The following is a 14,867-nucleotide window of genomic DNA, read 5'->3' on the forward strand; positions in this document are numbered from 1 at the left end:
TTGTTGGTGTGCAGTTTTTGCTTTTATCACGTTTGTTTTGTTGATTTGAGCACGTTTTTTTTAAGTTAATTGTTTTGTTCCTTGTTAAATCACAGATTTTAAAATTTTTTAAGTGATTTTAAGGACTGATATTTTAATGATTTTAATCACAAGTATTAAAAATTGAATTGTTTTTATTGATGAAAAGAAAAATACTAAATTCAATAAAATAGTATTTTAATAGGTTCTCTGTTCACTCCTATTATTAACCTAGTGTAATGAGGCAGCTGCAGCATGTTTTATAGGTGGGGGTCCTCAGGCAGAATCTGGTTGGCAACGTTTCTTTTTGGGGAGAAGATGTTTGGGAATCCCTGCCTGAATTACAGGACTGAACCAGTGCCCTAAAACTGAATAAGACGTATGTAATTTGATCAGCCTGCGCCTGTCGTAAGTATATAGCAGTGTAGCGTGGCTCTGGTGGTTGTGGCTTGTTACTGCAGCCACTGACTGGAAGAAAGGAATTTGTGAAAGCAGTGTTTATTGTTTTATTATTTTATTAAAACAACGTTACCAAATATATAATCAACTGCATGTTCAATATCGGTATAATAGTCCACAATACTGATGTGGGGATTGCTGAGCTGCCTGGGACTGTAGCACAGCTTAGTGTTTCTTTATATCTCTATAGAGTTTACTGGTGGTGCCGTCTGGTGGTCATTTGACAGTACTGCAGCCAAATACTGTGAAGTAATATTTCGTGTAGGGTTAGGGTTAGGGTTAGGGTTAGGGTTAGCAATGTTCAAATTGTAAAATCAAATCGTTTTTTCAGAATAATACTAAAAAATACTGATGTGAGTCAGGACGCTTCTTATCTCAGAAAGAGAGCCGCTGTCTGCCTCTGCTTGTCTCCTCCCACCCTGCATGATTGGCCAGCAGTTGTCACATTAGCCAACAGCCCATAATACAGCTTCTAACAATGTAGATCCCAATTAATACCATCTTTTCAAATGTGTTGAATGTGTCCTACGCTGTGAATGCAGTATTAAAGCTATATTTAGAAGTGTCTAGGGACGCCATCTATATCGATTGTATATCGAAGTGTAGCTGAGCATTGCAAGCAGTGCGTTCATTTGTAAACAGGAATTGTAGCTTTAATGCAGCTTGATAGCTTTTCTGTGTAAGGATTTATGAGCCAGTTTTGCATTTGACCCTAGAGATGTCAGAGGTCATGGCATTTTCAGTTTGATCATACATGGGTGTTCAGTAGTAAGTATGACCTTAGCTGCACTCTATAAAGAGTAATGAGCCAGTTCTTTGATCTTAAAAAGAGGTCAAAGGTCATAGTGGATGTCAGAGACGTTGGTAGGAATTGATGACAGTGGGGGTTAGCCCAGTGTTCCAGCCCAAGTAGGCGGGTCTGGGTGCATTCTCCCATATAGGAAAAATGAAGATTTTTATCAGCTAAATACACCAATCTGGTGCACTTTTTTGCACCTCTCAGAAATTATCAGCTGTTGCTTTTGGGTTCTTGGGGGCCCCCACAGATCTGCTGTGCAATTTTAATTGAAACTTAGGATTGTATTCAGTGACAAGATGGGGGCTTACTTGGTGTGGATCCAAAACTCAAACAGCTTTGTACAAATATATGGCCCAGCCAGTAGTAACTTCTGCTTGTGACTGACATGCTGTCCCACCCTCATTCCCAGAGTTGGATGTTTCACCAAATTCAGGACACTGACACCAAAGATCCCCCATCTAAGGATTGGGTGTCTTTACTGACACTGATCTAGTGCCCCAAAAGGTAGCATTGGTTATGTGAAAAATTATTAAAGGAAGTCTCTAACCTGTATCCATATATATATATATATATATATATATATATATATATGGGCAGGTATTTAAAGGGCAGGTAAATTTAAACATTTTATCAAAACAGTATTCACTATTGTACTTTGAATAAAAAGCACAATGTCTTATGTACAAACAGAACTGGAAGTGAAGTGAACTGGAAGTGAAAATGGCATAATTTACCCTTACTTTTATCATCGTCATCGTCAACATTTTATTTGCTATTGAAGTAGGACTGCAGCATTCCAGACACATTTTTGTATTTTAGGCATTAGCATTGGGCACAGAAAACAGCCTCAAGTTTATTCATGTATTAATTTATATTAAGGCACTGATCACAACAGAACGATGTTGTATACCATGAAGAAATAACACTCAGTGGGAAGCTAAACAGTCAAAATACAATAATCAGTTCATTTAATCGATTTTACAAATCAAAAACAACTAAAGATAGAAAAACAAAATTCTCTGGCAAATTGAAAATTCAGTTATTCCACAGCAAGCGGAATTCTAGGAACCTTCATATTCATATAATTCATAATAATTGTTTCTAGTGATCTGAAACAGTTAAATTCCACTCTGGTGAAATTCCAGTGTGTGACAAGTCCAGTTTCCCTAAATGTTCTTGGGTGGTGTGCTGATTCACAGAAAGTGGACACAGTTGGCTGAGGGGGTTTCTGAATGTCTTGTGTCACTAGCATAACATTAGTCATTGATAAAGATAGTTGAGGAGACAGTCTCTCTAAAAGATTGGTGATGAGATGAGGCTCCATTGTCACCTTTCATGCTAATAGGCAGCTGCCATTGGCTACTCTGGTTGGAGGGGTGGTCACTCTGGAAGGTGCAGTTGGACAGGGGTTAATAAAAGACTGACTTGTTAAGTGTTTGTACAAGTGTTGCCTTGCTGTACCCAGTGTACTTAAATTCTGTGCTCTATATTCTTGACTGTGTAATAAATCACATTTAACTTGGATTGTCTTAGTTCCAGTCACCTGTACAGGAGTATCCATTCTTAGGCCATGTGTCCACCAAAGTGTTTTTTCCTGAGGCCAGCGTATTTCTTCAGTTGTTGCAATGGGAGCGCCACATTTTTAAAAAGCCAGCAGTGTGATGCGGCGCTGTGCGTCTATTCCCCGCTGGGCATTTTTTTCTGGTCTCCGAGAGTTGAAAAATGTTCAAGTTTGGGTAAAACGCAGCGCTCGTCACTGTCACTTTTTACCCAGCCGTCCAATCACAGCGGAGGAGGGGCGGGACAAATACCACACCAACCATCTGTCCTCTCTCTCTACGTGCTTCAGCCTTCCCTTCATCCAGAGCAAGGGCCAGAGCAATTACTCTACCTTGTGCCGACATTTTTACATTCAGTATTTGTTAGCAACACAAACTGTCTGCGACATTAGGTACTTCAACACATTACTTCCGCGGATATTCTGTATCACAGCTCTGAAACAGCGCTGCGCCTCCAGAGCGATCTTAAGCGCTCGCAGCTGGGCGCTTTCAGACGAGCGCCGGGCATTTTCAGCTGTAGAAAACGCTTTGCTAGACACATGGCCTTACACATGAAGATAGGAAGTTGTCAATGTCTATGAACAGTCTGTTCTCTACACCTCATTTTATTTATTAAGATCAATGTTTGCAGTTACAGAAAGAAACACACATACACACAATAGACAACTGAAGTGTGCTTTCTACAAAATATCTAAGTAATCAAGTTGCACAATGTCTAAAATATGTTTATTGAATGCAGGAACTTGAACACAGGCACAGAAATGTTGAACAGTGACATCAAATCACAGTCTGTAATAACATCTATATATTTACAATTCTGTATTTCAGAGTTTGGCCTTCACCCACATCTCGTCTGGCCGCTGCGGCACAGTCTGCCTGGAGGACATTGCGCAGAACGTCTCTGCCCCATTGACTGTGGCCCAACTCCTTTCTCTTTGGTGGTCCAGTCTCTAATCTAATCCAGTGGAATTTGAATTTATTCATACCCTTCACACAGAGTAATGGGTTTCAACAATAATAATTCAAGTCCAGTATTTGTTGCAAGGAAGAAAATGTAAATAGTATTTTAATATTAATGAGATCAACAGCAATCTTCTATGAAGTGGGACAGATGCTGTTCAATACAGACAGATTAACACAGTTAAGAAAGCACAGTATCTGCCCCAAAAATCATAACAACAACTCAGTGTGTATCAATAGACATGGCTTTCAACAAATATTTGACTCCCTAAAACATGAAACTACGATAGCTTGAAAAACGTCAACAGCGACATTTTCCTAAAACATAAACTTGACTTGTCAATGTAAACATACAGCTGTCAACCGTCTAGCCAAGGAGACATCGCACACCTCTGTCGAGGACAGGACTGACATTTAACAATACAAAAACAAACAAGACGGGCTTCGTTGGCATGCATGTGAAAAGTCATGACAGTAGCGGTCGTGTCAGAGCTTCTCTTAAGGTGGTACGGCTGGACTGTAGTTTGAGAGTGTTTTGGGGGTGTTACTGTATTCTTCCAACAGTTGCTGCTTTGCAACTCTGCGTGTGGTTGTTCCGAGTTTTGAATTTGAACATAAACCAAGACTGTAACCAGCCCAGACTACCTTAAATAAATCAGGACAGGACCTCTACTGTCATGAGGTATTCACTAGCATGTGAACACAGCCAGCCAATGAAAATCACAGTCCCCCAGTGTTGTGCTAGGTAACAAATGCTGGTGTTGATCAGTGGGGTTTTTTGGCCCCTGGAATACTCGACAGCATGCTCAGTTTACATCTGTGCGGGTGTGGTTGTTTCTTGTTAAAGATGGAGGGGAGGTGTTTGTGGGGTCTGGTCTATTTTGGACTGGGCTTGAAGGTCAGAGCCACGCTGTTTATGCAGAAGCGTTGGCCTGTGGGTGGTGGTCCGTCGTCGAACACATGGCCGAGGTGGGCATCGCACTGAGAGAAAAACACACCAGAAACAAACACACTTACTTAAAAGCACCTGGGCTTCCCTCGCCTTGTGAATGAACCGAAGCTTTTATGTGCAGTAGAGCTGTGTTCCCCAGTTCTGGTCCTGGAGGAACTCCCCATGTCTTTTACTAGATGTGTCCCTCCAGCCCCAGTTATTGTCACCAACTCGCTTGCCCACGATCTGCACCCGTTTAAGAGCAGGGAACAACTGCCAAGGCTGAGATAAGACATCACTCATGGGTTGAAATTGATAGTTTGATTTAGAGCTTCCTTTGGAATGCCAACCAACAGATATAAGTCCCAGCCAAGCAAATAAGATTTTGGCAACATTGCAACAAAGTGAACACAAAACCATGGGATAATGGTAATGACACTCACCCTAACCTACGCACCAGGATGGGTACTGCTTACCTTCCTGCAGATGACTTCTGTCCCGGTGCAGCCCAGTGAGTTGTCAGGGCGCCGCAGTATGTTGGTGCCCTCTTCGTCGGTGCCGCATGAGCCGTGCGGCTGGGTGAACGAGGGCCACCCGGTGCCCGAATTGTATTTAGCTTCTGAACTGTGTGAGGAAGACAGGAATGAGAGAGAAAGGGGAGTCATATGATGGGACAAATGCCAAGCCCAAGATTGAATTGAAAACTCTCTCTCATTTCCAGACATGCCTTGGATTATTTCAAGACACAAACAGTCGAGCACAGAAAAGAGCTCCCCCACCCCCCAGATATTTATGATGAATGTGTAAAAAATTGTGGGAGATATAGTAGATTAATGACCTTTATTATTGTTATTATTATTATTATTAGTGATATTAGACAATCCTACTCTACTACTCTTGATATTAAAATTACTCAGTGAGTAATGAATTCTCACATAAAGAGTTTCCTGACCACGTTGGTGTCACCATTCATAAAGAGGAGTGTTTGAGTGGTGTGAATTAAGAGATAGAAATAGAAACCAATTCTCTTCCAGGCTGCTAGCAATCCTCATAGAATGGGACAGTTATATAATCTTTGAATATGGTCAGCCAGGTAGTGCAGGACCCCCTGGATGTGAAAGAGCTGGTCACTTTCCCAAGGGTCAAGTGTGGATGTTGTTGAAAGGAATAAGTGCTGTAATTAACAGCTTGTGTTTCAGTCTACCCATACATAAATGCAAATCTGAGACATACATACAAACATACTCCCTCTGCAGAGTGTGTTGTGGCCACTAGAGGTCAATATCACAACAGACAGTCTTTTTTTAACTGTGACAGTTATCTCTCAAGTCAACAAGTGTGTTTGGGCAGCATGCCAGATGGGGGCAACAAACTCGCACTGTGTGACGAACCTCACGCTTGCAGTTGACACTGACTGAGTTTTACCGACTGAATGCTTTGCACTCGTCTGCTGCGTGAGAAAGGCAGCCCTCCCCCACTTTTGGTCTGATGCCCTGCGTCTCATTTAAGACACAGTCAAGGCTTGCTCGAGGTAAAGACAGAAAAAATACATAAATAAAGGGGTGAAAGCAAACATTGGTCAAATTAAATGCTTCCTTTGGGCTTTCTAGATCATCTGAAAGGATTATGCATGATAGAAGTCTACCCTGGCCCAATATTGGATCTCCCCCTGCTTCCATATTCATAATATGTTCATAATGGAAATGACAGTAAGAGTACACGGTCTTTTACCCACTGGGCTGCAGTGAATGAAAGCCACACCATCAAATGACCCCCCGTGAAAACACACCAGGCAGCGCCATGGTGAATAACAGGTTCACTGAGAGCACCGCTAGACACAGAGCCTTTTCTGGCAAGAGAGGTACCTGCTGCCCCCCGGGTCCCATGACTCTGTAAAATACTTAATTCAATAGTGACCTTCAAATTGGAAAAAAAAAAAAAGTGGTTAGCACGGCTGCCTCACAGCTTCCGTGACCCGGGTTTGATTCTGGCCTTGGTTGTCTGCCTGTGTGGAGTGTGTATGTTCTCCCTGTCTTACCTGTCTTAGACTCTCAGGCTGAAGCTCAGAATACATTGACACCCCCTTTTAATATAGTGAGGGAGGTGCTCAACCCAGACAATCTCTACTCAGCTGCACTGAACAACGGCAATAGTCAAACATGGCCTGGTTAGTGCAAAGCAATCTGACCCCCTGGCATTGCAGGAATGCCAAGCACAGTTCAAAGCCTCAGAGGGGACTCGACCCACTTTGTAGGCTTTTGACATCCCTGCCACCCCACCATCCCATGCTGCAGCAGGGTGTTTCACAGGATCTTCTCAGTCTCTATGGCATACCCTGTCAACGTGTTTATGGCTGGCAGTGTCACGTGAGGTTGTCTTTAGGTCACGATGAATACGCCATTGTAAGAATCTAGAAACGTCTCCGCCAGAGCACAACCTGGTGTTCTGCACATTGCGTAGGCTTATTCACAGCCTTTCAATACTTAATCAAGTGCAGTCCTGTTTATTTTGGTCAACGTTCATTCCCCCTGTATTTTTTGATTTGTCAATATTTTTTCCTCTGGAATGTATACATGGTATCAATGACCAATCCCAAAGTAGTCATTCTGTAAAGTTTGTTTTATGATATTTTGACGTGTTCCCTCGATTTCAAAATAAATAAGTTAGGAATTAGTTCTGTAAGTTTCCAGGAAGTGAGAGTTTCGAGGGAATATCCAGGGTGAGGTAATCAGGGTCATCTGTGAGAACCAAGTGAAGGTCAAAGTGTGACACTGTAATCAAGTGACCACAAGACGAAATGATGTGCCAGCAAATTTTACAGGGGAAGTGGTCCAAACATTGCAGAATCAGATGATGAAATGTCAGTAATACAACTGCATTTGAGAGAAACCAAATTCACAAATCACACAATACGGAGAATGAAAAATGTATTGGCAATCATGGGTAGGGGAAGAATAAGATACACTGTGTATATGAATGCATGATAATACAGTTGTGCTTGATGTGCATTGGAGCGCCGGGGATAGACCCTGACGTAGCCTTCGTCGGACACCGACCATAGTGGCCGAACTATGACCTCCCATAAACGGAGTTGGCAGGGGGTCCGAGTCTCCTGCGCCATTGACCTGTGAAGCTTTTCTTGGACTCTACCTGAACAGAGGTGTGTCGCAGCAAACACAATGGTACATTCCGGGCTCAGTGTTGTTCAAGTAGATGCCAGTGAAGGGCTGGAGGGATTTGAACACAGAGAGACACACAGAAAGAGGTTGTGTAATTACTCTGCAGGACAGCAAGGCTCAACATTTCAGGCGGAGAAGCGAGGGCTGCGCTGCCTGCCCCACTCACCAGCTCGGTGCCCTTCTCCCTGGTCACCACGTACTGCTCCGGGGTTAGCTTCTTCTGCCAGTCCGTCGTAACCGCCGTCTCGTCATATCTGGTGAGTGAGCCCAGGGCTAGAAGGACAACAATGGCGATGGCCCGATTACAGGAAGTCGGTAGGTTTCTCGGGTGTGGGGTACACTTGATAGAAGTATGTGAGATAAACACGAGAGTGAAAAGGTTGTTCCTGGAGTCCAGTGAAACAATGCATCAATGGATATATTAATGAATGTAGCACCCCACATAGAAAAAGGTGCTTACAACAACAACAACACACTGGGGGTTATGAGTTCTTGAATTTGAACATGTATTAATAACCTAGGAGCAGAGTTTTCAACTGGTTGTAACGTAGACACAGTCCACCAAAGAGAGTATTATGAAGCAGCCTGAATGTAATGAGTATCCCAGCTTCTTTTGGGATCTGGGTACATAGGAGCAAGATTTAAAAACTGGAAAATAATACTAATACTAATACTACTAATAATAAGATACACACAGAGCAAATCCAAACTTTGTCCCACAACTGATTCGTGAACGTTGTATATAACCATGTATCGGTAATGAATGGGTTTATGGAAGCTGGGGAAGTAATAAATCAAGTGAAGTCATTATTAATGATTAAACGTTTTCTGTCCAGCTGCTCCCCGCCTTATGCACCGCAGGGTGTGCGGCGTGTCGTGGAATTGCAGCGCATGTCTTGTGGCAGAGAGCACTTGCTTCGTTTCTGCACGTAATGTACGATCTCGGGGTGCGAGTGTTAACGAGTCATTTCTGCAACGACCTAGTTAATATTTTGCGAGAGACTTATTCACGTTGTGCAGAAGACTTGTCATAGTCCTAAAGCATGACATGGACATATTTCTTGAAAGAACACGTTAAAGTATATACATGTGTATGAGTTTTTTTTTTTTGTTTTTGTTTTTTTTAACACCTGCCGTGGCCCACATTACCACCCTGCTACACAAATAACATCGTGGCAACATGGTAATAAAGTGATCACTGAACAAAAGTAAGGTTTGTAGACATGTTGTCCAAACATTGTCCAATAACCTGCTAAAATGACATGTAGGCTAAGTGCATTTTATAGTAGATATGTTCTTCGTTTCACAGTGCAAATTTCATAGCTTCATCTCTGGAGCTAAATAGTGTATAGTTCCGTTTTTTCTGATTTTTACGTAAACTTGCCAAACAAAGATTTTCACTGTAATGTTACTGCTTTTGTACGCAGGTGAACCGTCAACGTGGTTGGCTAATTGGGAACCCAGGACATCTTCCTAGAAACGAAAAGGACTTAATAGACAGCCCTGAACGTTAGACCGTGCTGGTTAGACGCCAGTGGAGGTTCACATAACAGGAACGGAATCTTTTACTTTTTTTTAAGTCAGCAGATTTAAGACTGTTAGGAATTTTACAATATGCATTAAATAATAGGCTAATGATAATAATATTAAGAATAACCAAGATAATAATAATAATAATAATAATAATAATAATAATAATAATAATAAATAACAATTATTATTATTATTATTATTATTATTATTTTTATTATTATTATTATGTGTTTAGAACACCGTGGGTAACGGTATGACAGGAACGGTACAAATTAGGAAAAATTGGCTGCATAGTGGAGCGCGTTTCAGTTACTTTGCCCCAAGCAGACTGGAGGAAAAAAAAGGAAGCATGGAATTTTTCTATCTTTAGAAAACGCAGCACCCCGGAAAAAACACAGATGTGCAATCAAAAGTGGAAATTTCCACTGAGTGAAACGAGCCAAGCCAACACAGCACAGCCAGCGAGCCGCGCACCCAGCGTCCCGTTCTGCGGCGCGCCGCGGTCACAGCGTCGGGGCAGACAATGCGAATCAATGAATTCACTGCATTTCATACCAAACCCAGCTAAGCCACCCGCAGCCGAGCTGAGTTTGGTTTGTTTTTCTCCAGAAATAAGGAGACCTACCAGAATTGGTGAAAATGGGACGGCGGATCGATCTGAAGCTCTTAGTCCGCACTGCTTTGGGTGTCACCTCTCTAATCAGAAGAGACGGCAATCGGGAGAGAAAACGGGCCATGTTGTCGGTGCTGAAACGCCTGCACTTGTGTCGGCTCGGTCCCGGCTGTCAACCCGGCTGCTCGGACTGGTGACAGCGGCTGCGGGTTTAGTTTGAGGTCGCAGAGCCGCGGCGCCGCCCCGTGACGCGGTGCATTAGCATTGCGGCGGCGGCGACACGGATCATGGCTAAGGTCCAGTTACACGTCCTTATACCCAGAGAGAAAGAAACTCCTAACCGGGTTAATGCATTCCCTGTGTGTGCTGTTGTCCTTTCAGCTCAATCTGCTTCTGCATCATGTCAGTTAGCAGCTTGTTCTCCAGAGCTGTCCAGCACTCCTGCAATGCTGCGCTTTAACTATGTTACGTTATGCGCCTACTTATAAACTGTTAGATCTCTTGTCGTTTACTGTGATTTCTCTTGTATAGCCTACCCCCCTCCCTTTAGCTCTTATCTGGGACTTCACTGCATGGCCGCACTTGTTACCTCTTAGACCTCGGACGGATGCTTTGTATTGTATATTAACTACTTTATATTCATGCTTAATTCGAATTTTGAATTGAATTGTATTACTTTTGTAATGCTCGTGTAACCTGTACGTCACCCCGAACGTCTGCTAATAAATAAATACAACTATTAATAATGATACCACCTGCACACTTGACTAACCGCACCGGCTAACCGGATCATCTCCCTCCTCATGTTGCTCTTGAAATGCCAAAAATACTCTGAAATACTCTCTCAAAGTATGGCCAAAGCATGTGTGATACAGGAAATACACAAAACAACTATAGTACATAAAACAATAATCAGTTAATCAAAAATCATTCAAAACAACAATAATCATCGTTAAACATATAGACTTACATGCATAATATATCTTAAATAGTCATTCTGTTGTCACGTCAATAAAGCTAAATTGAATTGACTAATTAACGCAAATTGTGAAGGAATGCATACGATTAATTAAATAAGTTTGAATAAATAAGTATTAAATCAAATCTCTCTCGGCTCGTCTGCCAACGCTGGGTTCCCTTTGGTCTTGAACGCTGCATGCAGACGGCACGCATCAATAGAAAGTCAATGGTGTTTGCCAGCGTGCTGTTGAGCCACTCTGCGTGTGCTGGGGTAGCAAAATAAATAGGCAGCAGCGTTGTGTTGATTCTGCACTGTACTTTGACATTGGAGACAACGACAAACGTGCTGGCAAAACGAGTCCCACTGCCCCCGACCTGATGCACAAAAGGCACGTATTAAAGTGAGAGTAGCGTTTCAGAGGAAATGAGGAGTCGGATACACTGATCTCTCATTGAAAACATCTTCCACGTTTACCGCTGTTATCTATCTGCCCTAGAAAGACGGGTTATAAATCGCATTGAACAGAAATGTTACGGTAAGGAAACGCTTCCAAAGGTGAAAGCGTTACAGTAGACGGGCTGAACCCAACGCTCCCAGACAGTCAACTGATACGTTATATCGACAATCGGCAAACATAAAAAAAGATATATAGCCTGAAACCAGCTTCTTGTTGTTCTAATTATTGTGGAGCCTACGTCGAGTCTGGCACCCCTGAATTAAACCAAACGCATTAGGTTAACTTGCATTCTATAGTGTTAAAATGACAGTGTTAAAATGTATTGATAAAAATCAGTGTTGTTTCAACACTCATTTGGGTGTAATTAACACTCTGAGAGTGTTGAATTAACACTGTACTGGTGTAAAACCAAATAACTAAACTTTCCCACAACGCATTGTGGTAGTTTCCAGAATAATTGATGTTTTATTGTGTTATTTCTTACGTCAGCACTACATTATTGTAAAAATATTAATTATTGTAAAGCATTTATTGTTTGAATATAAAATGTGTATTTACCCACCAATATATTTATATTTGTGTTTTCTTACCCTAACTGGAAGTCATGTCTTTGAGCCAACACCTACCACATTATTTTATTTCTCTGCTTGTGGTAGTGCTTGTGCGCATGACCTGTATATGCATGGTACTAGTGAGGGATTACGTCAACCTGGAGGTCCGTCAGAGGGGCAAGGAGGAAGCCTTTAAGAACTGGCACTTACAAGATCTGGGGGAGCTCAGGATCCCGTGATGGGACGGCCATCTCCCCCTGCTGGAGCTCGAGTTCAAGATCTTTTAACCTTTTAATGAATGATTGTTTTTTTGAAAAACGAATTGTAATTGTTTTTAAAGAATTAGTTGATTTTTAAAGGCACTTGTTTTGTTTTGGTATTTGGTTGGTTTTGTTCTGTTTTTTTTGTCAAATACATTGGCCATTTGGTTTTAATTATAAATGCATCAGACTGTTTTGTTTTTGTTTTTTATTTTATGGTTTTATTTGTTTTATGATTTATCTGATGCATTTTCAGTTAATTTCAATGTATTTGACTATATTGTTTAATGGTTTTATTTGGCAGTATTGCCTTTAATCACGAGTTTATTTGATTTATTGCACAGGTTTATATGAGTTCGTGTATTTTGGTTCTTTTTTAATCACATTAAGATTTTAACAATTTTAAGTGATTTTAGAAATTGTTTTTTAAATAAATTTTTTAATCATAAGTATTACATTTTTTTTTTATGTTTTTTATACTTTGAAATGTAAAATACTAAACCAAATAAAACAGTATGTATATGCATGACCAGTTTGCTTGTCTTACTGGGTCAGGGTATTTACTTATTTACTTAAAAGTTAAGTATAAAACCAATGAAATTACAATACAATGTGTTTTCTAATTTGCTAATGATATTTTGCTGTGTAGTGTGTCTTACACTGGTACAGAGTACATTTTTGACTCTACCTAGTGTTGGGAAAATGTTGTTTCAACACTGAGCACAGTGCTATTAGCACTGATGTGGTGTTTATGTTGAACACTCATAGTGTTAAAAATTTACTGAGAGAAAGTGTTAGAACTTTAACACTTTTGTGGTGGTTCCCATATAAACACTTCAAAAGTGTTCAATTGAACACTCATGGTGTTAAATTCAAACATTCAAATTTGTTGTGCACATTAACAGAAATTAAACATTTCTGAAAACGCTGCATTTGGGAAAACAATCCAATACTTACAACACCACAACATTAAGTGACAACACAACAGCACCTCTCATAACACAGCACTGGCCTACAGGCATTAATACCAGCGAAACATCTGCAAAAACGCTGCATTTCAAATCGCCAACAACGGAAGTGCTCGGACCACTAGAGCAGGACGAACTGGAATTCGTTGGGTTTCCATATGGAGTGAATTCACTGTCAAAATTAGCGAGCGCAGAAATGAAACTTGTACGTGCAAAACTGAATTGTCTACACTTATTTATTTTTTACGCTTAAACACAATTCCATTCTGCTCTTCTTCAATATCCTTTTCACAATATCCAATATCAGAACTCTAATCTTTTGTGTAACAGCTTCAATAATGGTAATCTTGTAATTTATAGTTTGGATGTAAACGGCTATGTTGTAAGTACAGTAAGCCACGATGAGCGTTTTAAGCGATATTCAAATTAGTGGATTATACACTCCATAAAATGAAGGTTCTTTAGAACCTTTGGGTTCTTCATGGGTTTATTCTCATTAAAGAGTTTGTTTAAAAACCGTGAGGTACTTTGTAAACACAAATGATCCTTTAAGAATCCTTTTTCATCATGATCGCAGTTGATTTAAGATACATTTAAGGTCCTTTAAAGATCCTTGTTTGCGAGGAACCTTGGTAAAAGGTTCTAAGAACCTTAGGGTTCCTCCACAGTATCAACCCCAGGAACCCTAAAAGCTTCTTATCAGAACCTTTACTTCTTAGAGTGTATGCACGGCTTAAGGAAAACCAACTACACTATGTGAAGGGCATGGATAAATTCAAATTCCACTGCATGCAGAGTAGAGACTGGACCACCAAAGAGAAAGGAGTTTTGCCAGTCAATGAGGCAGAGACGTTATACACAATGTCCTCCAACATTCTGTTAGCTGTTCAACATTTCTGTGCCTGTGTTCAAGTTCCTGTGTTTAAAAAATATATTTTAGCCATTGTGCAACATAATTACTTTATAAAAAGATATGTTTTGAAGAAAGCACATTTCAGTCATCCATTGTGTGTATGTGTGTTTCTTTCTGTAACTGCGAACATTGATATTCAAAAGTAATTGAATTAAATGGGGTGTAGAGAACAGACTACCCATAGAGATTGACAACTCCCTATCTTCACATGTAAGAATGGATAATCCTGTACAGGTGACTGGAACTAAGACAATCCAAGTTTAATGTGATTTGTTACACAGTCAAGAATAAAGAATTTAAGTACACTGGGTACAGCAAGGCAACACTTGTACAAACAATTAACAAGTCATTCTTTTATTAAACTCTATCCCACTGCACCTTCCAGAGTGACCACCCCACCAATCAATGGCAGCGGCCTATTAGCATACATAAGAACGTAAGAACATTTACAAACGAGAGGAGGCCATTCGACCCATTGAGCTCATTTGGTCTCCATTAAGTACTAAGTGATCCAAGGATCCTATCCAGTCTAGTTTTAAATGTTCCCAAATTGTCGACTTCTACCACATCGATGGGGAGTTTGTTCCAGATTGTGACGACTCTCTGTGTAAAGAAGTGTCTCCTGTTTTCTGTCTTGAATGCCTTGAAGCCCAATTTCCATTTGTGTCCCCGGGTGCGTGTGTCCCTGCTGATCTGGAAAAGCTCC

The 14,867-nt window shown here is 40.9% G+C and overlaps 1 protein-coding gene across 1 annotated transcript; it reads right to left on the bottom strand.

Annotated features, from left to right (window-relative positions):
- Window positions 1-3,544: 3,544 nt before the first annotated feature.
- Window positions 3,545-10,476, bottom strand: msrb2 (methionine sulfoxide reductase B2). The gene is made up of 5 exons (XM_066718814.1): window positions 10,064-10,476; window positions 8,072-8,178; window positions 7,877-7,953; window positions 5,203-5,350; window positions 3,545-4,776 (listed from the first exon to the last, which is right to left on the bottom strand). Exons 1-5 carry the CDS (start codon window positions 10,173-10,175, stop codon window positions 4,672-4,674), a joined length of 549 nt encoding a protein of 182 aa, XP_066574911.1. The 5' UTR covers window positions 10,176-10,476; the 3' UTR covers window positions 3,545-4,671.
- Window positions 10,477-14,867: the final 4,391 nt, after the last annotated feature.

This window comes from Amia ocellicauda, chromosome 12 (genome assembly GCF_036373705.1).
Source record: "Amia ocellicauda isolate fAmiCal2 chromosome 12, fAmiCal2.hap1, whole genome shotgun sequence".
In the NCBI taxonomy this organism is placed as follows: Eukaryota; Metazoa; Chordata; class Actinopteri; order Amiiformes; family Amiidae; genus Amia; species Amia ocellicauda.

Excerpts from the sequence above, each read along its gene's own strand:
- msrb2 (XM_066718814.1), bottom strand. The coding sequence starts at position 10,175 with ATGGCCCGTTTTCTCTCCCGATTGCCGTCTCTTCTGATTAGAGAGGTG. Across the intron at positions 8,179-10,063 it reads TCCCATTTTCACCAATTCTG|CCCTGGGCTCACTCACCAGA; the intron begins GTAGGTCTCCTT and ends TTGTCCTTCTAG. Across the intron at positions 5,351-7,876 it reads TGCGACACACCTCTGTTCAG|TTCAGAAGCTAAATACAATT; the intron begins GTAGAGTCCAAG and ends TTCCTCACACAG.